Below are 24,070 nucleotides of genomic sequence, written 5' to 3'. Positions count from 1 at the left end.
GAACGCAACTTAATGACAAATAATAAATTTGAACGGTGAACACGTCCATATTATCTGAGGTCTAGCTAAAACGTTACGGAATGTTTTCCTTCTCCTGAGGAGAGACGCTGTCTAATTCGAATGCTTCCACCATCGTTGCTCAGTGCCCGTAACATTTTCGCTATGTAGCTAGCCTAACCTAAACCAACTAACTCGACTTTGCACTACGTTAGCCTACCAATGATTCATCGCACACACGTAGACCAAACAAGCAACTTTACGTATTCCAAGACAACAGCTCTCCGTCTCATAAAAATGGCAAGTGAAAGCAGAGACGCAGACTCAGCGACTACATCTGATCGATGCACCTTATTATTTATTGCGGGATTTTTACACACAGTAAACACATACCTTAAAACTATTAAATGAACTGAACTATGAACTAGTTCAGCATTTAAATGGTGAACTATGAACGTGAACGATTCATATTTACTTGTATGAACTGAACTTGGACTAGTTTATGAGAGGTATGAACGTGCACAACACTGCTAAAGCGTAATCCTTGTAGACCGGTATGGGAGGCGAGAGACGCTCGCATTTGAATACCCAGCTACAATCCGTTGAACATGTGGTTAACTCTGATCATCAACACCCGCACATGCATACGCACTGTTTTTCATGGTGAAAAAAAACCTTGCTCTAGGTAGTCGTCTGCACCACAGAGGGATGGCTGCCCTTCATCGGCATAGGGAAGGAACCTATGAGTAAAAAGTGAAATTTTAGTTCAATAGTGGATTGTGCGGCAATATTTGTGGTATTACTTACTAGCGACAGACAGAATGTGTCACCTGTTAAATAATGTAGCGGAATATCCTGGACCGGTGGGGTACTGGCACATACAGGTAAGCATGTGCACTTTTGACATAATACTGAATTTGATTTTAAACCATTCAATAATTGATAAACCAGTTATCTTATATTCCACCTGTTTACCCATTGATGTTTTAATCTTGGACCTTACAATTACAACAGTTTAAAAAAAAGAAAAAAAAGAATTAAACCGACATCTAAAACCGTATACCTATCCTGTGCTCTTCTCTTAGAAGGAAAACACAATTCCCTCTAAATTTGTTGAGATTTTAGGGACATTGTTTGAACAGCTCATTTATTGATCTACAATGTTTTTTCAAGGAAACGTGAAACGAATATATTGCAACTGAATTTATGATTTGTTAAATTAATTATTGTTTTACGACCGTGTAACTATTGCAGATGCAGTTTTTCTTCTGCGTTATTCGCCTGCATACATTGTGGAGGCAGTATCGATTTACTGTAGTAGAGGGTACGGATTGAAACCAGGCTTTATGGTAGGAGTTGATGTTTGACACTTAAAGGCTTAGAGGCTGTGTGTTTCTCCCACGCTCCTGTGGGAACTCCACTGTGGTTGTCTTACTGGGAAAACATTTCCTTATGCATATCATGGAGATATATAACAGGCTTTCCATAGTGCCTATGTAAAAGACGGATCAAAACAAAACCATAAATTTCCTACTTATTAAACAGAACTACTAATACAACAAAATAATACAATAACAATATTTTCAACTCTTCAAAAAAGGAACTAAATGTGATCTCCTTTACCCCTTTATGCCTGTATACTGGTGTGGAGTGGTTTGATTGTGAATGTCCAGTTAACGTCTTGACAGGAGACACAGTCAGGACCCCACGGAGGTTTGGTACAGAGACAGCCCCTTCCACTATCTATCTCCCTGCAGCCAGCAGGACAATTTGATTAATTGTCTACTAATTACATCCTTCAGAAGATAAAGTAACCTCATTGTTTTAGACAAGTAGTGCTCTGTGTTTGTCCTTCCTCCCACGCAAACACATGAGCACACACAAACAAACGCTGCATGTACTCCAGCACATACACTCATATGTAGACCCCTGCCTTTCTTGCATTCCGCCTTTCAGCCTCCACTAGCTCTGTTTTTCCATCACTGTCTATTTCAGGTCTATATTGCAGTAAAAGCCCAACTATAAATTATTCAAGCAATGGGACAACACAAAATCTGTCTGTGGACGAATGGTGATATCTCTCGAACATACAAAACAGTATAGCTGACTACTATCCTGCTGTGAGGACATCTTACTTAAAGGATATTTGTCTTTCAAATTCAGGGATAAGAAATATACTTTTGGGGGGGTTTCTGCTGGCATTAATGGATGTCACAACATTATTTTCATGTCATTCAGTCCTCACTCCGATAACTACTTTAAACATACCCAGCTTCTAGATGATTGTTGTAATGCGTGTATTTCCAATGTTTTCAAGATACTTTAAATTCTTACTGATCTTAGGCATTGATTGACCATCCTCCTATCTTCCAGCTCTCTCTGTTCACCTGCCTTTAGCCCATTATTTTCTCAATGTTTCATGCCTTTGTACATTTCCAAATAGACCTGCATGTCTGACTGCTGCTTATTAGCATTACAGAATGAGCAAATATATTTATGACCTGGAAAGTAATGAAAATTGGATTTCTTTGCATTAATAAAAAGAATGGGTCAGAAGCACAGAATGAGAGGATGTAAAAAAATTCTACACAAACTGTCAATAATCCAATCAGGATAGAGCACATCCGTGACCCTCAATTCACCCTGTTGTGAAATCGTTTCGGTGAAGGTCAGACCAGCACGGCTAGAACATTTACATTCTGATGGAATGAGAATACAGTTCCTATCAGTGTGTGTGTGGGTGTGTGTGTTTAGAACTGTGTTAAATATGGGCAGGGACCTGTGACATTGTGTTCCAGCAAGGGCATGGTTATGGTACATGAACTCAAGTAGTGTTCTGCTGCGGTCTCAGTGGAGTATCATACTCTAAGAGAGGGAGTTACTGCTCTCACCATGTGACAGAGTTTCTGCTAGATGTATTCATATTTTGGTTAAGGTCCCATTATAAGACTGGTCCACCTTTTGTCATCTGTTATTGATTGTTGTTTGGGTTTGGGTAGTGGTTGACAAGTAAAAACACTGCTGACCTTCACACACCACCTACCTCCCCAGATCACTGTCGATCTGTATTATTTATTAATAGCATTTTATCTTCCATTTGATTTTTTTCTTTCAACGGTAGTCTCAGAGCAACAGAGTCTCAAGTCAACTCCATAGTTCACGTATCTGAGAACACATATTTCTCGTAGACTGGACCAAATCTGCTGGTGTAATGTTAAGTACAGGTATGACGAAACACCAGTCTAGCACGGATGAAGTTGTCCACCAGGGCACAACCCCTTTTTACTCTCGCTGTGTCATCCATCTCCACTCATCTAATCTTGACAACCTGTCACATCAGGCTGTCACAAGGGACACCAGGAGTCCGCTCCATTGACATCCATATTATGTGTTGCACGTGCCTTAGCACTGCACCACAGGACTGAGAGAAATACTTATCTGTTGAACATTATGGCTGTGTTCAGCTTTGATATTTTGATCAAACGTTGCATTTTACATGTTACATTTTTACATACCGCTATGAATGACACTTCACAATGACTACAAATATCGGATGGAAACAGCTGACTGTGTTGAAAGTCCCCCCCCCCCCCCTTCTCCATCTTACAACCATGCAGTGTTCAGTGATTCCATCCCCCCTTTCTTCAGCAAGCTGAAGGCCAGTCAAGCGTAGCAGACTGGATGCTACGCTTGCATCTGGGGTCCAGCAGTTGAGTAGTATGTGGGGGAGGAAGGGATGGAGTGGTGGACGTGTTGTTCAAACCGCAGCATAGGCAGAAAATCATCCATGATCCAGAAAATCATCCATGTATGTGCATCCACACACATCCATCATACTGTAGTGACCGGTCACTTCCGGACACAATTCTGAGCTGCTTGCACAGCACATTCTCTGCACTCTCGGCTGGAAACAGCTACTGTGTTTTGGGGAGAAGAAGAACATGGCAAGACGTGTAACCATTAACTTTTGATTATTGACTGTTCCTGCCTGACTACGTCTGTTATTAAGAAAGCCCACGCCTAGATCATACTCTATCTGGCCTGAGCCTCCAGACATTACAATGTAGAATAGATCAGTCTCAGTCTGTATATCAAGGAAGCTCAAAACATCCTAAGCCTGCCGGACCATACCTCTCCTCTCACAATGCTCATTATTCTCGTCCTCACTTCCCAGTTCCCCTTCCCTAACAACAACAGACTCAGTCCCGCAAAGTCCCACACAGCCTCTCTAGTTAAAATCCTTCAACCGTCCTTATCAGGAAGTCAGCTGTGTGACTCTACAGGTGTCTGGTTTCCAGTTGATTGGATACAACTTTAAGTTGTTTTTTTATAAATTGTTCTCAGTAATTTGTCTTTGAGCTGTATGTAAGTGGCTGCATACAATTATCTAACACTCCAGGAGTCCCCTGTGAACCTTTACTTGCAGGGGACTTAATTAAGAAGTTATCTTCAGAGTAGCGTGCACCGGGGTTTCACACCCTTGCAGGAGTCGATCATTAAGACCTGAGAGTGGTAGCAAGGCAAGTCACAAATTCACTGAGGCGTCAGATGAGTATAGAGGACTAGAGCAGATTTTTAGGTGAAGTTTAAGACGCCAAGCTTTATCCGCAGCACTTTTGTCATTGTGTACATATTTAAACGGAGGCTTCTGAGACACCTGACTCACAGAGTACAGACAAAGCTGTGAGCCTCGTCCATTCACTATTCCATGAAGCGCATGGTCCTATTCACTGTGAAAAGCTAGTGTGGACAGGGGGGCCTGAGATTTGACACTGAGACAGTTATACTGTCCTGTAGAGAATGCGAGGAAGGACTGTGTCCTGCAAGGACGACGAGCTGCAAGGCTATGTGAAATGGAGGTCGTATTGTTTTATCTCAAGCTTTAACTTTTTCCTCAAGCCTCATTTAAATAACATTTTACATTTGTATTCATTTATCAGAAGCTTTTTATCAAAAATGACATTCAAATAGTGTATATAGAAAGTTCAGCAGAACATCAAGGAAAAGAAGTGCTTAGTTCTAACAGTATTTTGATGGTTAGAGTCAAGAAATGGTCTGTATTCATCTGCACAGTGAACAATGCAACAATGACATATCAACTACAATAGTGCATAGTACAGCGCAGCAAACACAATGCAATAAGTACAACATCAAACAATTGCGTGGGTGCAGTCTCTTGCCAGACAGTGGTACAACAGAATCTCAAATACAACATATAGGGAAAGAATTACAATAAGAAATGTAGGATAACCATAGAAAAGTCTACGTTTGTTTACAAACACTTTACAAAGCTTTTCAGCCAGACATGCACGCAGGGAACCATAAATCAATCATTGTGGACAACAATAAGGTTTAAGGTATGTAAGCTTGTGTTATAAACATCTGCCAAATTAGTGCTACAGCATGCCACCCTGTATGGATCTGCCGCCACAGTTTAACCATGTTTGTTGAGTTCTCTATGTTTACGACTGGCATGATGTCTCATCCCAGTGTGAGACTCCTGCAGACATGCAGCTCTCCACTTAGAGGATATTGTGGGACACAGTAGACTCGGTAGAGAACAGGATCAGCCCTTTGGGAGCAGGGAACCATGCAGGAGGGTTGAGCAAGTGGATGTGAGACATTGGAGTGGAAAAAACACAGCCCGGTTCTCTCTCCCTGGGGAATCTTGTTTACCTGGTCCGATAAATTACCCTCCCCCTGTCTTTTCTCCTCCTTCCCTCTCTACCTTCTTACCTTGCTTATGCTTCAACCCTTCTTATAATCCAATCTAGCTCAAGACAGCCAAGCTGAAGAAACCTAGACATCCTAATGTATGTGCATGGGAAGATGTGTTTGGAAAGCATTTGATTTGACACCTCCATCTAAAGAACCATCATCTGTGGTTTGATGACCAATACGTATTTATCTCTTAAACTTCCCAAACACCTTTGAGGAATAAGCAGCCAACAGAAATGTGGAAAGTTAAAATAAACTTGATGTACCCTATTAGTCAGAATGCTTACTGTTATAGGACCATTAACACTTTGACTGTCACCATCAGGGTGTCACACACTTTAGTACTACAACAACTGTGTCCTCATTAATCTAGACCCTTGCAGCCTGGTTGTCATGGCAACGACAACGGGAGAACGGGTCCATCACTCAACCTAACATCTTGCTTAAAGACTGATGCAGTGGTGGAAACATATCCTACGATGAAGAATATTTTCACTGGGTTTTGGGTTGATAATCTCCGGCGATGTTCGTGGCAATAAATCTAACTCTGTGGATCTTGCAGATTTGGACAATCCGTTGGCTTTTGGTTAATCATTGGACCACACTCAGCAGCCATTCTCTGATCAATGCTAAGAGTACATTGCCTTAAGTAATCCTGGTGGTTCTGTCAATAAAGCAGCTGAACACAGTCTGATGACCCCATAGCACTGCAATAAATAAATAATACGTTAATACTGTTTACTATCACATACAGAAGGCCTCTCAGGCCTCTCACATCCTGCTTACTCACACTGGCTAATAAATGAGTCAACTGTCTGAGCTAGAGTCTGTTCCTGACTCGTAGACACATAGTGACCTAGACAACATGACTGTTGTCTAGGTCACTAGACAACGGTCTAGTGACTGTTTCATTTCTGTTTACTGTTGAATGACAATGAGTTTGTAGATATTACATTGTGTCTTTCACATACCACACAGATGCTGGTAGCAAGCTTCCTGGACAGATATTATAAACTATTTGTTTATCTGATATGTACTTAAGAGTAACTGACATTGCAGGTGACAGTCCCTGTGTGTTTGAATAGTTTGCTCATTACTTGTATTCATTATGTACCTCAGTACCAGACCTCAGGCAGACATTTCTTGAGATCTATATGACAGTGGCTGCAACTTCCAGACAGATGGTTAAACCCACATCTAAACCCCTGATTACACCCACAGAGCTCAGATGGTAATCAAGATAATCAATATGTGACAAACGCAGGATTGGCTGTATCTCTACCATACACCTGTTACCTCTGCCATCATAGCTTACCTAAGGGAAAGAAGATTAGTTGTTTTTCTTCCCATCTTGTCTCCCTCTCTCCAGGCCTGTCACTGAGCCGTTTGACACCCTGGGGTCCCTGCCTGGCTGCACCATGGGAGCTTGTTACTACTGGCTATTCTGCTGCATATGAGGCTTGAACGATTAGCATGGAGACCGACGCATACACCCCTAACCTGGCCACCACGGACTGGGCTGGCATGGTTGGGAGCATTGGGGGGATGGGAGGTGTAGAGGAGGGGGCCCATGGGTCGGCAGGCCCCTCCAGCCCAGCCTGGTACATGCCCTACCCGCTCGGCTTCCAGGTGTCCCTCACAGCCGTCCTGATGCTGGAGCTGGTGCTGGGCTTCAGCAGCAATATGACCGTGCTGGTTCTCTACTCCTCCCAGTCCAACCTGGTGGACTCGGTCAGCAACATGGTGACGGTCAACTTGCATGTGTTGGACGTTGCCGTATGTGTGCTGTGTCTGCCCCTCACCCTGGTGCTGGTGCTGCTGCCGCCAGGACCCAATCTGGCCCTGCTCTGCTGCTTCCACGAGGCCTGCGTCACCTTTGCCAGCATTGCCACCGCCATCAATGTCCTGGTCATCAGTGTAGACCGCTACGACATCTCTGTGCGACCAGCCAACCGGCTGCTGACCCTACGGAGGGCAGCGCTGCTGTTGGCTGCTGTCTGGGCCACCTCTCTGGCTGTTTTCTTCATCCCTTTCCTGGAGGTGGAGTTTTTCTCTGGTGCTGGGACGAAGAGTGGCCAGCTCAGTCATTCATCCTCCCCCCCAACCCCCTCCTCTCTGACGCCAGTTTGGCAAAACCGAACCCTGCTGTGTGTAGGAGGGCAGGGCTACCACACAAGCCTGAGCATGTACTACCACCTCTTGCTGCAGGTGCCCATCTTCTTCACCACAGTGGTGGCCATGCTGTTCACGTACTCACGCATCCTGCGGGCCTTGAACATCCGCATAGGCTCCCAATGGAAGAAGGTTCATCGCTTTAGGGGCCCCTCCTGCGGAGGGCGCCATAAGAAACCGAAGAAAAAGACAGGGCTTGGAGTGGAAGAGGCCGGAGAACAGTGTGCAGACAACACCAAGCACCTCACACACCCTCCCCTCATCCCGTCACCCACCCTCACTGCCACCTCCCCCCCAGTCCTGTCCACCGCCCCCATGGTTAAATCAGAAAGTGCTGCCACCCCTGTACCCATCACTGTTGGTGTCCAAGCATCTGTGTCAGCCATCATTGCCCTGCGACGGGCGGTGCGGCGCCACCGCGACCGTCGTGAGCGCCAGCGGAGGGTGTTCCGGATGTCTTTCCTCATCATCGTCACCTTCCTGGGCTGCTGGGCACCTCTGTCCCTGACCAACGTGCTGATCCTGTGCCTGGGCCCAAGCGACGCCCTGGTCAGCCTACGCCTCTGGTTCCTGGCCCTGGCTTACGGCACCACTGTCTCCCACCCTCTGCTCTACGCCTTCACCAGGCAGAAGCTGCGCCTCGCTCTTCGAGCCAAGGTGAAGAAGAGGGTGGTGTCCCTGCTCCAAGTGGACCCCTCGCCAGGGAGCACCGTCATACACAACTCCTGGGTGGAGCCGAGGAAGGGAGGGAGGAAGGTTCGACTGATGGGCAATGATGCCGCTGACCGCTGCCTGGGAGAGGCCTTGTAAGACCAGCACCAATTTGGCATGTATGGTTCATTGCCAATAGCCACACACCAATGCAAGTCACATACTGTATGTTACTCATGGGACTTCAAGCCCTTGTTGTGGGGGTATTGTGCACGGTTCGAAAAGTGACGATATATTTAAAAGTGCTTTATCAAATATATAGGAATCCCCCAATTAAGTGGTATAAACTGGTTGGATGTCTTTCTCCTAATAATTTTCTTAATTATGCCTCTAATATTGACACATCAAAACTACACATCAATTTGTACAAATGTGTTGAAATACTAAGTCTCTGTTTACAATCAGAGTAAAACAAAAATAAATGTTTTCATTGCACTCATGAAGGTGCTTACATAACTGCTCCAAATGAGTGTATGTTACTGTAAGCTAGAAAATGATCTGAATGCCGCCCACTCAAGCTCTTGAAGGCAGCTTCCAGGACTACACAAACACATGGGCATATATGAATACTCACATCCTTTACTTATGCCTTAATCCTGTAGAATGATTCATGCTAATTGTGTTATTTATTTGCCATTTTAGAAACCCATACGTGTTGTTTTTTTTAGCACATTATCAGACAATATTTGTAACCATAGAAAATAATGTCTGTATCTGTTAACTATTCTTCAACAGCAACTGTGCTGTTGAGAGAGACAGAGAGAAATGTGACAGTAGGAAAGTAAAAAGAAGTCATTTGTTTCTTGATACAAACATTTGGTAATGTATGAAATGAATGAAAGTGGCTGAATTTGTAATTATGTAAATGTTTATGTCAGTGAGATATTGAGTAGCCATGGCAGCATTGCCTTGTCCAGCTTCATACTGGGTTATAGTTGAGAAGTATGTCGCTATATGTGAGACCATCAGTCTTGAATTTCCCTACAATTTATTCAACCGCTCATGTCTTGACAAGTAGGGTTTACACAATGATCTGTGACACAGGCAGAAGAGTCTATTATTAGTAATGCAGTGTTGAAATTGTTCAAGAAATTATTACACAGTTTTGTGCTACTAACACACCTGCTCATTGCTCAGGTTAAGTGAGTTTATTAAGAGTTCTTAAATAAAATCTGGTGTATTTTAATTCTATACGTTCTGTTCTGTATAGTGTTTGCACAGTGCGCACACATAATTATTACATATTAATGTAAATGGTGTTCTATCTATATACTGAATATACTGTAAGTAGAATATCAATAAATGACTTTTGAGTTCTTGTCTTTTCTGTGGTTTTGCTATTTTTGAGTCCTGCTCGTCCATGCATGTTGTAGTATTTGAGTCTTTTGAAATGTGAACACTGATGAGAGCTTTGCTGAACTACACATTTTCTGTGGAGATGTGGTCCCTTCCTTGCAAGTATGGAAGCCATGAAATGGCTTGAAAGCTAATTATCACAAGGACAACAATGTTTGGGACACACATAAACATACAGAGAATTGGCAAATGTGCCAGAGCAGATAAAACATCCGCTCCTCTGTTTTAGTTTTTATAAACAACTTGTACAGCCTACTATAATTCAAACGTAATGCTACTGTAATGTCTCATAAGTACCTCCTTTGCTAGTTCATCTAGTAGGAGATTTATATATATATATATATAGCTAAGAATAAAAACGATATCTAGCCATTATTCTATGATTAGGCCTACTGCTTTGACTGTAGGATGCACTGTAGGACGATGCCCTTTAATCTATTTGTTGTGCGCCCTGTGAAGTGTATCATCCAGAGAGTGTTTGTGTGTGTTCCTGTTTGTGTTTTCTGCAATATTTTGGCTTGGCCTATAGTTTAAGGATTTCACAACTCTGAAAGTGCTCTGTTGCATCTAACAGGCGCTGAAGTGTTAGGCTTCCGAACAAAAAACTAAAATGACTCGTTGTGGCAGACACAATTTTAAGATAATATGCTCTCAGACTGTATGCTTTCAATGAAACTTATGATACTGAAGCCAACACATTCTGTAGGTTATTGTGGACAATTCCTTAGCTTCTGTGACTGCAGCTGAAGTCGGCTCGGTTTAGTGGGTTGTGGCTGAATGGGATAGTCTTGTCTAGACTAGAGCAATGTTTAGGTCCACTGAGTGACACATTTTTATGCATTATTTGTCTACGTTATTTAAACAATAAATATTAAATCATTGACTTCTGATATAATCAGGCAGACAACTTCCCATCTCAACAGAAAAAATAAATTGTTTGTTTTTTGGTCATACGTCAGCAACAGAACTTTAGCACCCTCTATCGCTCAACAATATATTAATTCTCCCATCATGCACTAGGCTAGAGCGTCTAAATCCATACATGCGAGGAAGCATTGCACGCCGAAATAGCTCAGTTGGGAGAGCGTTAGACTGAAGATCTAAAGGTCCCTGGTTCGATCCCGGGTTTCGGCAGTCAGCGGACAAGGTGTCTCTTTTGAATTGTTGATTATTGTGACAATTACAGCATTTACTGGCGTACATAACTGTATTTGACATCACAGGCGAAGTGAAAACGTTAATGAAGCGTTTTAAAATAATTGTTATTTTTGTTGCAGCTTGAGTTCCCTGGTATATCACACGATGGTGCTGTACTCTAACTCAGATCATTTTAGGATTTACACCAGACAAAGTGAACCACTTGTGCAGGTTGCACACTTGCACAATGCTGACAATGCACAATTTTGACAATTCACAAGTTTGTTTTGCAAAAAATGCTAACTTTTCTAAAAAATATAACTTTTACAGTGGTTAACAAAATGAGCCCCATGGTACGTTCCATGCTATCCAGAGCGCTACATATCTACTCTGCTACTGTCCCATCTGTTATGAGAACATTCTAAATTGTTGTAATATCTACGTGAATTACCTACAATGCATCTCAGCTGTGAATCAACAATCACAAAAGAATCATATAAGGGAGTTGAGCTAATTTCCTACTGCCACTTTATCAAGGGTCCCACAGCAGTACTCTGACAGGCAAATTGGGTCTGAAACAGTACATTCGAGGTTCTAGTTTTCCTGCCCACCTGCTTGCAAAGTTGTTTTGTGATGAAAAAGCATTGGTCGAGGAGATGGGTCATGAACAGGTCAGGGATTTGCGTCATGTGTATTGAAACTGAGTGAATGGTTTGCTTCCCCTTTGCTTGTCTGTGGCAGTGTTCTAATCGGCAGTACATTCTAATGAAAGCATGGGTTTGTTTCAGGGGATGCAGTCAGGTAGAGAAAGTGTGGTGTGTTTGAAAGGAGGTGCAGAATGTTCTGAGTGTGCTGCTGGGTGTTTGTGTGACAAAAGAGGTGAGGAGCTTTACATGTTGTTTTTGAATGTGTAATTGACGATACACATTTGATTATGCAAACGACTGAACTCAGCATCTACTGGAAGCCCTGACTTAAGTCTCTCAGAATGTCTTACATTATGTTGTGGCATGAAGTCTACTTGTTTCCAATAACCATGCTCAGAAATGCTAACAAAGCAACTGACTGATTAAATATGGTAATTTAATTCAACATTCAAGTGGCACCCTATACAGAGGACATGAAGGGAAAAGGACTGGGGCCTTGCACTCTTTTTGCTGTAATTAATCAATAGTCAATTTAGTCTTGTTCCACACAACTTCCACAAGAATGTCAGTGAAGTTGGAATGACTTCAAGACTTACATAACCCAAACAAGAACGACTTATACATTCTTAACACCCTCTTCTTAACATTCTCTCTGTCTGTCCTGTTACTCAACACTCTGCCTCTTGAACTGAGACTTGAAAAATGGATGGAGGAGTCGGACAGCAGAGACAGTACAATAATAACAAAAATGTTAAATTGACTACAGTGAAAAAAGTTACTTTACAGTACATGTTTCTAATAATGCCAGAAATCAAATTTGAATGGGTTCTGACGTTAACCTGCGTCGGCCGCACCAGGCTAGCATGCCACATTTGGAGTATGTGGATGCTGTAAAGAACAGTAACTCAAATAATTTGTAATCAGTCTTGAAATCTACTTTCTTGATCGAAGCAAAGACCATTTTTAATTTCCAATTCATACACCTCCATTGGGCAGTTTAGATGTGTTCATGATAACAGAAACAGATGCATTCTCAGAAATGCATGGCTTTACCTTTGGGGGGCGCTAGGGAGTCAACAAAACAGCTGATGTTTACGAGTATTTGGTTGTATTCCTCACTGATAGTGGTGACATTGTGCAAAATGTCTGTATTTGTATGAACCTTTGTATTGAAAGGTTTAGTTGATTTTTAAGATAAATTGTACCTCAGGTCAAAGTGACCCAAATGTAATAGGTGTTATTATTCCTTAATAAAGGAATTTTATTTTATATTTTATTGTATAGTTTATTTTAATTCTAATTCCACTTAGTATTGCTAGTTATGTACCCTTAGTATAGTTAATCCTCGTATTAAAATTTTAGATTCCTATATGTTTAATGTTTGCACCTTCCTGCCAAAGCAAATTCCTTGTCTGTGCAAACCTTCATGGTGAATAAAACCCATTCTGATTCTGATTCTGATAAAATAATGTAACAGCAACACAAACAGTAAACAGCAACAAAAAAATGCTATTACTATACTAATTAAAACACTCATGATTTGTGCTGCTGTTGTAGGCCAGCCTACAGCTGTTTACTAGCTAGATATCTAGGCCAGCTCCCCATCAAATCCTAGCATTCAATTGGATGATGGTACAATATTATGGTAGTATATGGTTATTACATGGTGGTGTGTAAAAGTCTCAAAGGTATATTTTCATTTCCTTAAGTTTTAATTTAGTTAAAATTGTTTTTTGTTTTTGTGTTGTTGTTTTTATGGTGTTGGTGGGTAAATCTCAGTTTCACCTATCTTTCTTATTGACAATCAACCTGCTGTGAGATGTCATTTGTTGTCAGGGACATCCCCACGAAGGTAAGCGATACTAAAGAAGGTCAACTTTGTGTTATATACTTAACATGCCAGATTACAGCCTTCCGACTCCCTGCCCTAACCCTGTCGTACCCGTTTGCATTTTCTCTCTAGACTTCTTGATTGCTTTCAGAAAGTGGAAGCTCGATAGGCACTATTATTCATTGTGGAGTGGTGGCAGTTTAAGATGTGAGATGGGAACCAAACATTGATGGGAGCCAACAACACAGTTATTGCACTCCTCTCTGGAAATGGAGTAGAAAGTATTCCCTCCGGGTTAGTCCAAGTTGTCAGCACTACTCTCATATAACTCAAATATGTGGGGGCGTCCTGCATTGAGTCATGTGTCCACTTTAAGATGAGATACCTTTAATGCCAGGGCTCTTGACTACATATACATTTACTTGAGAAATTCTACAAACATTTCCTGAAATCGTAATAATCCCAGGAAAGTATTAAATCCTTACAAAGTTACCACATCAAAATATTTGTGTTTCCCCCTCCAAAATATCTCTTCCCATTTCTCTCTCTGACTTTAACTATAATCAGGTGCCATTCATTCAGGGATTAGCCAACATTTGTCACAAGGACACAGACAATAATAATAAGACTATAAATAAAAACATTGCTACACTGACATAGTATCATAAGCTAGGCAGAATAAGTGGGTCTTGGGGCATGATTTAAAAACATCAATATTGATTTCATGTTCTTCAGAGCTCTGGAGACAGTGTGGTAACCAAGTGTTCAATGAAGCCACAGTACTTTTCCACTGACCACTCTGCAGCTGTCTCTCTGTGCCATTGCTCTCAGGTGTTCCCCTGCATGTTGGACAGGGCCCAGGTTTCCCATTATAATAAATTACTTTACACATTGAAATGTGAAGTTTTTGTATTATCTGCATGAAGGAGTGACTGATAATAATAAGATACAATACAATGTAGTGGGCAAATCTACTGTTGATTGCTTTTTAATCATTAGTAAACATGGGGTTGGTTGGGGAGTGGCAAATAATGGACAATGCCTTCTACTGCTTTCGAGTATTAGAACTATTACCGACTGTAGTAAATGCTTGTCAGTGACTTGACTGACTGACTGACTGTAGCCAGTATTGGGTGTCCAGGATGAGCCATAAGATTGCAGCTCTCTGTACTGATCATGTTTCCTAGTGAAACTTTCAAAACAGGTTTGGGTTTCCCTTGGCCTGTGTCCCACCCCTCCCCCTTCAGTCTCTCTCTCCTCCATTGTCCTTTCCTCTTGTCTTAGGTTTCTCACTGACTGGAACACGTCACTGTCGCTCTAGCTTGCATACCAATCAGAGACCGAGGTGAGATATGTACATAGACTGTGGGCTGCTGTCAGCACTCTTCACTCTCCTGTTCAGGTCATGGACATGGACGAGAGCTTTGAACTAGTCTGAAATGTAGGCCAAGGCCTCTTCACTATGTGAACAATTGGAATGTTTTGGACATGGACATGGTATATGGATGGGTTTTTCTGCTTCTGATAGCACAGAGGTTTTCTATAGGTGCGTGACTGGTGATCTTTTAGGTTCGAGGTGTAGGCTTGTTGTTGAAGGGATGTGTTAGTGAGCCACAGGGCACGTGCATCCATGTTCCTGTCGCCTGACGTGGGGGGAGATTCACCAGAGATTCACCTCAAGGATCGGAATCCTCAAAAGCTCTGTTACTCAATACACAATGCACCCAATCACACTGCAGATGGATGAGCCTTGGTGTCAAGTTTACAGAAGACACCTGGCTTACGCTAATCATGCAGTCTCCTTGACATTCCCAAGGTTCCCTTGAACACATCTTGTCACACTTTCTACTTTATTCTGCTTTACCTCTATTATCCAATATTGTTCGCTTATTATTTAACAACCTCTATTCACCCAGCACATTTCCATTGCAAAGATTTGTTCTTCCGATTCCTGACCAATAGGGAAATGCTAGTACGTCACATTCAAACACAAACAACAAGACTGAGCTGTGTATGAGGATTTACAGAGCTGAGAGACGTCCACCTGAAGCCTGGCTTACACAGGAGCACAGTGCTACAGTGATACACTGGCCATCATAGTGTTGCTGGCACAAGGAGTGTAATATAATCTTACCCCTCTGCTGCAGAGCACAGGACAGATCAGGAGTTTACTGGGGAGCAATGGCTGTTTGACCTCAATGGCAACCGGGGCTCATGGTCAAACCACCACATTAGAATGAGAAGATATCACCTAAATGTTTAATATCTATACATTTACACAAGTAAGTCCGTATGTCCTGCCTGAGTGTAAAAGTGGTGTAACTGGATAGGTGGAGCCTACCTTTCCCTGCCAACAGATTGACACTGTGTCCTGTTTTCCAGACAGCCTTATTGAACCTGTTGGTTTGTGTACACACGTACAGATTTGTGTGAATGAATAGCTGTTCCTGAAGTATTTTTAGTGCAAGCTTAAAGTGACCTCTGAGGATCACCATCATCTGATCTAATGCCACATGTCTGGAAAAGGACCCCTAGCTGACCCCAAGGTGGGATTAACCTCTTCCAATAAATCCACCCTACAGACACGTCAACAGAGGTGTGTGGTGTGTGTGGTGTGTGTGGTCTGTGTGTTTGTGTGTGTGTGTGGTGTGTGTGTGTGTGTCTGGGATGTTCAGTTGGGGCTCACTCTCTTCATCAGTCTGAGAAAGGGGAACTGATATCCTGTTCTAAATCTGGCCATGCAATTGGTCTGTCCACTGCAAGGAGAACAACTATCAATTATCATTTAGATAGCATAGATTTCTGTATCTTAAGTTCAAGCGAGGCCCAGCTCAAGTTTCTTTCCAAGTTGAAGGATACCTGCCTGATACATGTCTCAATGTCAGAGTGTAGATGTACAAACAAGTGAATTGGTGAGCTGAAGATTTTGTTATTGTGTCCTGTACAATCTCATTTAGTCTCTTAAGTCTTTATAAAATCACTCAGCACCTTGTTATTATCCCCACTCCAGTTACCTTTCTCCCCTGCCTGTGCCCTCGGACTCATATGGGCCCACAAGATGACCAAGATGAACACCCATCATCAAGCTCTTATTCATTTCATTCCAAGGCCCAGTGCAACCTTCTCACATTTGAACTGGATGTGTTGTCATGTGAGAGGGTAATATTCATTGAACGTCTGTCCTGTCAGGGCTTCAGAACTGGCTTTTCTCCAGGTCTCTCTCCAGACCACCGGCCCTCCACACAGCAGCAAACAGCCCTTGTTAAGACCTGACCTACTTAAAACACGTACGTGTTGATAAGTTGTACCTGACCATCCACACAACTAACCCTAGTTAGGTTACTAGAAGAAAGTAAGCCTTCCGCTGGGCTTTTTGAGACCGACGAGGATTAACAGAGAACACATTTAGAAAACATTTTATGAAGGTTTGGCTAGGCTTCATAATAATCATCAGTATGGTTGCCATCATTTATTACAAAAATACAAAATAAATAACAAAAAAGTACACTTTCAACTGTTTTTATTCTTTTGAATGCATAAAAACGTTTTTGCAGGTAATCACAGAGCTACAAAAATAGAGACACTGTTTTATCATATTTGTAACATTCAGAAAAGGTTCATCTTTTTTTGTTTCAGTAAAACACTTTTAATATTTGTCACAGTTTAGTACAAATATTTTCTCGTATATTCCTTTGGTGCAGAAAGTATAGGGAGCGAGCTAGAAAAAAAAGGTCACATGAACAACTCTTTTGCCCCGACGTGTCTGACTGAACTAGTGTACGCATGGCGTGTTACTCGCTTGAAGGAATGCATCATTCTGCTCTACAGTAGGTGTTTTTTGATGTTCAAGGCTGTTTTGGTATTTCATTTGTATATCACAAGCCTGTGTTTCAATTCCTGAATGTTATTTTGTGGCCCATTTTCCTGTTGTGTGTTCCAGGAAGCTGGATTACAGAGATTAAGCAGTATCCACCCACTCTGAAACTGACACACACAGAGATAGCACACACAAGGGCACATTTATTCTTGCATTCTCAGTTATTAGGTGAATTATTCAGTAACATAGCTTACTTTGTTATATGTTGTTGATAAGTATAGTAGCTCATATAGGTTAGGATTCACAGCATTTATTACAGGTTTAGATACACTTGAAACTTGAACTAACGTTATATACAAGGTTGTACTAATATCTTGTGGAATATACCATACTCATAGTAGACTGCACAAGTTAAACTGTCACCACACACATTCAAAGAGTGGTCTATCCTGTTCCATACTCATCTCCTGAAATTTCATGGAAATATTATTTTCAATGTTCATGGAAACATTTCTGACAGAGGATCATTTTTGACAGAAATTATTCAACCTTTTAAAATGCAATAAGGCTACGTATGTTTTTACTGCTTTACTTATACAATAATACAGTATTATCACAATGCTGTATTATTTCTTGGTGCTGTATTCCTCATCTCTCTCCCTTCCCCCAGACCTCTTCCATCTTTTCCCTGCATGTCTTTGTTTGTTTTGCTCCATTCCCTCAAATGGTTACCACCCAACAACCTGCTCATGCTGTCTGTGATTGGTGAATGTGGGATGAGGGGGCGGGCTTAGCTTGTGAGATTTTTACCAGTCGACAGCGAGCTCTTGACTGTCAGACGGGTTTCAGTGTGCAGGCAGGACACACAGATCTCTGTCCCACTCGACCTGCAGCTGCAATACCAAACCTTCATTTTTCAACACTAGGACATAAAGGGCTTTCTGTCCCTATACAGCCAGGAGACCTACCAAAGCCAACGAAAGGGATTTCTGATCAAAAAGCATTGAGCCAATCTCTCTATCTCTTTCTTCCTCCTTGTTGTCTCTCTTTGTTTTCATCCTGCATAATCCCTCTTGCACAGAGAGATCCTCAGAGCACCGTCTGAAGACACAGAGAAGGATCAAAACAAACATCGCAACAGAGCCAAAATTCACCAAGGACTTTCTCTGTGTCGGTCGGGTGTGATCAAGGGCCTTTTGCTGTCCTGCTGTCCTGCTGCCCTGCGGTGTGTGTGTGTGTGTGTGTGTGAGGAGGCTAATGCCCGCGGTGGCGTTAGGGCCAGAGGAGGATGAGTCCGGCTGTAGGGGCTCAGGCCCAGGAGGCCATGCAAGCAGAGCAGCAGCAGTGCTACCTGGAGGAACGGGGGGTGATGCTTGAGCCCTTCGTTCACCAGGTGGGGGGCCACTCGTGTGTGCTGCGCTTCGGGGAGCAGACCATCTGCAAGCCCCTCATCCCCCGCGAGCACCAGTTCTACAAGAGTCTCCCTCCTGCCATGAAAACATTCACCCCTCAGTACAGAGGTAAGACTCAACTCAGCCGTGTTGCGGTTTGCTTGTGTTGCTCTGCTCTGTATCTTTAGTAGGTTCATGCTGAGTCAGCTCCTCCTCAACATGTTTATGTTTCATTCCACCGAGACTTTTGGAAATTCTGTTGTGGCCGGTCAGTGACCCACTTTTATTTATACAGTAGAAGCGGTAAGTATCCCAGAAGGTGGGAACTGGAGTTTCTCTGGATAATCAGCAGTCCAGTAGGCTGTGTCCTACTGGCAAAGCTAAAGCTACAGTAAAGATGGTCTCCTGTAGCAATCTCCTATAGTCAAAAAAGAAGACAAAAGAAGGCTGCTCTGAAAGGCTGGGAGGACCCTCCAACACCTTTGATCGAGCTCAGCTGTCAGATTCAAATGGTTCATTCCTGTTTTACTCACCTGCACTTGTACATATTTATGGTTTCCCATTCACAAATTCATTCAGACATTTTCTAGCTCAGACTGTACATATATTATTCAGCAAAGAAGGAGTTGTGCATGCCAGGCAGTGACATCAGTATGGAAGGTGAAAATATAGTCAGCATGGAATGGCTGGGTCCTAAATCCCGCCATTTGGCCAGCCTTTCCTGTTCTACCAAAATGTATGCTGTGTCCTTCCCTTTAACTGTTATCTAAGACTGCTGCACGGGTCACTGCAGCTGCTTGCCTTTTGTCCATGAGGGAGGTTTGAAAGGTGATCTTTGATATCAGCTGACATTGATCTGTTCTAACAGCCTGAGAGCTGTACTGTTTAAAAATGTAAGTGTTCCATGTGATTGTCCCATTTTTGTGTTATGGAACATGAAAACAACAAGGCATGACAATGTTATTCATTCAGTTGTTGTCGTTTGATTCACACAGAGAATGTTATTCTTGCCATCACAGGATACAGTTTTGTATTGCCTTCCCCTCTCCCTCTGTTTCTCTATCGCTGTACAGTAGTATATCAGCCCCTTTCTTTTAATCTCAGCAAAATTCTAATAAAAAATGATGTCTCTACCTTAACTTGGATTTCTGTGCCAAACATGCCTTGTGACCATAAATAGACTTTGATGCCAAACATCCAGTCTAATTCTGAAGTCCTTAGAAAACCTTATTTGTAGGGGGAGCGTTCTTTGTGTGGACAGGTATGCTACGTGATAGCATGCATAATGCTGCTTTTGACTTTTGGAGAAAAATATTTCATCCTTTATACCTCATTGTTTTTATTGTCGCTATGTTATATTGACTTGTGGTTCCTTTGCTTTTTTATCAAATGCAAATACATTTACTGTTGTCAATGCATATTTTGATATATGCACATTTAATTAAACATCCATCCTCATTGCATCTCCTCAAGGCTTGCGTCACAATAATAAATCAATACTGATTTACTGGCAGTGTGTGCTTACTGGGAGTGTCTAGGTTTACAATGTAACTACAGTCCACTGATTACACATTCACTTTTCCATTTTTCTCTCTAAAAATATTTGCTTTTGATCTTTAACTGGTTAAAATTCATTGATGCAAACAGCTCGACTTGTTAAAAACTGCCACAAAATAACATTTGACTCTCTACTTTCTCATTCTCTCAGGAGTGGTATCGGTTAGCTTTGACGAGGATGCTGATGGAAACTTGTGCCTCATGGCTTACCCCATCCACAGTGAACCAGAGGACATGGAGAACCAAGACCCTGCAGACGACTGTGAACCCAAGAGCAAGATGCTCAAGTGGGGGAACAAGAGGCTGAACACCCTGCTGGAAAAAGAGAACTACAGCAGAGAGAGCCGAACCAGGCACTCACGCAAGGACAAGGACAAGAGGTGAGGCCACATTAGACTGGTACAAATGCATGCAATGTCACAGTAATGATCCTTTCCATCATTCCACCCATTAACTAAATGTGGCACTGATCAAAACCATCCTGTATGAATGCACTCCCTCCTACATGCAATTAAATAGACATAATCTGTACTCAACATTACCTGCCTGTGACTCAGTGCACAGATCCAATTTCATCAGACCTACTCGATAGAGGTCTCTTCCTAAGGTCAGTCCTCCCCCTCTCTCGTCCCTCAGTCTGAAGCGTGAGGAGGAGCTGGAGCAGGAGAGGTTACAGGAGGACGAGGTGCACCGTTACAGCCTGGAGCGCAGCAACGCTGGGCCCCAGCACAAGCACAACCCCTGGAGCCTCAAGTGCCATCAGCAACACCTGCAGAAGATGAAGGAGAATGCCAAGCAACGCAACCAGTACAGTATCCTTTCGCCCAGGACTGCCGGTCATGGAAGAGGTAGCTTGGTCTTCTTTTGTACTGGAGTAGAGTGAGGCTCCATTTGTAGGTTGACTCCCTTGACCCAGACTCCCTTCCCAGAATTCATCCTGCTGGAGAACCTGACGTGGAGACACACGGTGCCGTGCGTGCTGGACCTGAAGATGGGCACGCGCCAGCACGGGGACGACGCCTCGGAGGAGAAGAAGGCCATGCACATCCGCAAGTGCCAGCAGAGCACCTCCGCCTCCATAGGGGTCCGACTGTGTGGCATGCAGGTGGGCACCGCAGCAGCCAGGCCTGTGGCATTCTTCATTGTCATGAGAAGCTAAGGAAGTCCGAAAACAGACTCACAGGCAGTAGAGATAGCAGTCGTTTTCATGACGTTCAACAATTGAAGGAAATATATACTTATTCTATAGAGATTCATAAAATGTCTACTTTGCCTTATCTTAAAGACCAATACAACTTGGGTGATGGGTATAGCTCAGTGGTAGAGCATTTGGCTTGTGATCAAGAGGTTGGTTATCTGTTGCTTTGGATAAAAGCATCTGCTAAATAAAAACTCAATTTTTATCATTAATGGAGCTGTTACGTAATAATGTGTTTGTTGCCATTTCCTGTCCATTCCACTCGTTGCTTAGGTGTACCAGTCCGACTCAGGCCAGCTGATGTTCATGAACAAGTACCACGGCCGGAAGCTCACCCTGCCGGGCTTCAAGGAGGCCTTGTTCCAGTTCTTCCATGACGGGCGGCGTCTACGCCGTGAGCTGCTCTCCCCGGTGCTGCACAAGCTGAGGGACATGCAGGCCGCGCTGGAGTCCTGCGAGTCCTACCGCTTCTACTCCAGCTCTCTGCTCATCATCTACGATGGAGAGCCGTCATGCACACACACACGCCACCGAAAAGGCCAGTCCAAAGAGGAGGAGGAGGAGGAAGAAGAGGAGGTAGAGGGTGACGAGGGTGGTGCGTTTGGATTCCTTCACATTGCAGGGGAGTCCAGCGAGAGCGGTAGCTCCTTGGGCAGCGCAGGAGTCCGGTGCCAGCCCCCCTGCCCAGACCCAGACCCAGCGGTGGATGTGAGGATGATAGACTTTGCCCACACCACCTGTCGTCACTATGGGGAGGACAGTGTGGTCCACGAGGGCCAGGATTCTGGCTATATCTTTGGTCTTCAGAACCTCATAACAATCATCTCACAGCTGGAGGATCATTGCACAGACTAGAGTCACTCACCTTACACACGGTACTACACACACGCACACATGCAGCATACACACGCCACCCATGGAAGAAATAGCACACTGGACTACAGCTATGTTGAGGAGACCAAGGTGTCTGTCTTCACCAGCAAATCAAACTTTGCTGTAGCCTGAAGTTCCATCTGTCTCCATGTTTCGGTCCTTGGTGCTTATCTGGTGTTTCTGTGTGTGTGTGTGTTACTGTCTGTAGGGATTAACAGAGTCCTGAAGGTTAGTGTTTACCTAACTCAGTGACTTACCGCCTTTATCTGCTCAAACTTATGTAACAAAGTTACTTAGTCGACCCAGTTATTCAGGGAAATAGGTTGTGGAAAACAGTTTAGAGATATTTATGAGAAATCTGTATAATAGAGGATGCACGGTTTTCAGATGTTCTATTTGAAATAGAATGTCGCCATTGTGTGCACACTTACACACTTACACACACACACACTTACACACACACACAAACAGTCCATGATAGTCCTGTGTGCTCCTGATAGAACAGGTGTATCAAAGAGAATAGGAGTTACAGTTGATTTGTGTGATGGTAAGGGAAACTTTCAATACTGTAACCTTTATTTTCGTTGAATCATTTTGCCATCCCTCCTACCCCTTCCCTTAACATATATTCATATAGATAATACAGAAAACACATATACAGTATGTATATATACAGATAGATATTTATTTATTTGACATGTTCATAAATAAATACAAAAACTAAAAAAGAAACTGAATAGATTCAAAAATGACATTCCATAAATTCATGTTATAATGATGTGAATGAAAAGTGATGTTCAGAAACTGTATTTTATATCTGTGCTCCACAGTTTACCAGAGGATAAATAAAAACCTTTTTGTGGTAAAACGTCTGGTATGTCAGTGTCCTCATGCTGTAACAACCATCTATTCCCCACTACTTTCCGAAATTCTCATTTCTATTGCCAAATATACAAAATGGTCATGCCCCGAGTTCAGGAAGTGTATTCACAGTGTGTGGAAATTTGATAACAAAAGAGACAACACACTTCAAAGGGATACATTTCTCTCTAATTAATGACTTTAATATAATATTCTGAAAGTTACATCAGCATCTGCAAGCATGAAGACAACAATTGACCAGACAAAAGCCTTTGCCACACATCATATCTCTGAGATTGAGTTCCTAATAAAAGGATGAAAGGCATGGTTCCATTGTCCACTAGTGCCACAGAGAGCCTCAGTTCCAGAGCCGTGTGTTTGGAGAGTGGGTGTGGGCACAGTCCCCCAGAGTCAGGTCTTATCCAGTCGGAGCTGGTACGAGAGGGACGTAGAGTGAACGGGACACAGTCAGTTTCTGAGTCATGTATGTGTCACACCTTTCAGGATGCATGTAGACCACTGTTCCTGGTTTTGTTTACATGATCACACACAATGAAGGACTATCACGTCACTGGAAGCATTGCATCCTAACCTCTGTATCTCAGTTCTGGAACATGGCTTATGATGTACATCATCGTGGTTTGGGATACTGTTGGTGATTAAGGGTTAATTTCAGGGATCTACTGACACTTTGGTGCTTGGTTATGACCCAGAAGGCTCAGCTCCAATTATAGACACACAGTGTCACAGCAGTACATCAAAACTGTACTGTACGTTTGAAACTATCAGTCCTCTGATTCATTT

At 42.8% G+C, this 24,070-nt stretch overlaps 2 protein-coding genes and 1 non-coding gene across 5 annotated transcripts; all 3 read left to right on the top strand.

Annotated features, from left to right (window-relative positions):
* The first annotated feature begins 7,188 nt into the window (after positions 1-7,188).
* LOC136948659 (G-protein coupled receptor 22-like) lies at positions 7,189-8,732 on the top strand. 2 transcript variants are annotated; one of them, XM_067242596.1, is made up of 3 exons: positions 7,253-7,786; positions 7,841-8,108; positions 8,220-8,732. In XM_067242596.1, exons 1-3 carry the CDS (start codon positions 7,261-7,263, stop codon positions 8,695-8,697), a joined length of 1,272 nt encoding a protein of 423 aa, XP_067098697.1. In that variant the 5' UTR covers positions 7,253-7,260; the 3' UTR covers positions 8,698-8,732. The 2 variants fall into 2 exon arrangements, with proteins under 2 accessions (XP_067098689.1, XP_067098697.1); XM_067242588.1 differs by having other exon boundaries at positions 7,189-8,732.
* Positions 8,733-11,015: 2,283 nt separating this feature from the next.
* trnaf-gaa (transfer RNA phenylalanine (anticodon GAA)) lies at positions 11,016-11,088 on the top strand. The gene has a single exon. It is a non-coding gene; the product is annotated as a tRNA-Phe (tRNA).
* A 7,157-nt stretch (positions 11,089-18,245) lies between these two features.
* Positions 18,246-23,239, top strand: LOC136943999 (inositol hexakisphosphate kinase 2-like). 2 transcript variants are annotated; one of them, XM_067237531.1, is made up of 5 exons: positions 18,246-18,906; positions 20,486-20,714; positions 20,971-21,146; positions 21,264-21,439; positions 21,806-23,239. In XM_067237531.1, the coding sequence occupies exons 1-5, from the start codon at positions 18,675-18,677 to the stop codon at positions 22,385-22,387; spliced, it is 1,395 nt and encodes a 464-aa protein (XP_067093632.1). In that variant the 5' UTR covers positions 18,246-18,674; the 3' UTR covers positions 22,388-23,239. The 2 variants fall into 2 exon arrangements, with proteins under 2 accessions (XP_067093632.1, XP_067093624.1); XM_067237523.1 differs by having other exon boundaries at positions 20,971-21,182.
* Positions 23,240-24,070: the final 831 nt, after the last annotated feature.

Source organism: Osmerus mordax, chromosome 1 (genome assembly GCF_038355195.1).
Source record: "Osmerus mordax isolate fOsmMor3 chromosome 1, fOsmMor3.pri, whole genome shotgun sequence".
NCBI lineage: Eukaryota > Metazoa > Chordata > Actinopteri > Osmeriformes > Osmeridae > Osmerus > Osmerus mordax.
This window is presented reverse-complemented; position numbering and strand designations above follow the sequence as displayed.

Excerpts from the sequence above, each read along its gene's own strand:
- LOC136948659 (XM_067242588.1), top strand. The coding sequence starts at position 7,189 with ATGGAGACCGACGCATACACCCCTAACCTGGCCACCACGGACTGGGCT.
- LOC136943999 (XM_067237523.1), top strand. The coding sequence starts at position 18,675 with ATGAGTCCGGCTGTAGGGGCTCAGGCCCAGGAGGCCATGCAAGCAGAG. Across the intron at positions 18,907-20,485 it reads ATTCACCCCTCAGTACAGAG|GAGTGGTATCGGTTAGCTTT; the intron begins GTAAGACTCAAC and ends TCATTCTCTCAG. Across the intron at positions 21,440-21,805 it reads TCCGACTGTGTGGCATGCAG|GTGTACCAGTCCGACTCAGG; the intron begins GTGGGCACCGCA and ends CTCGTTGCTTAG.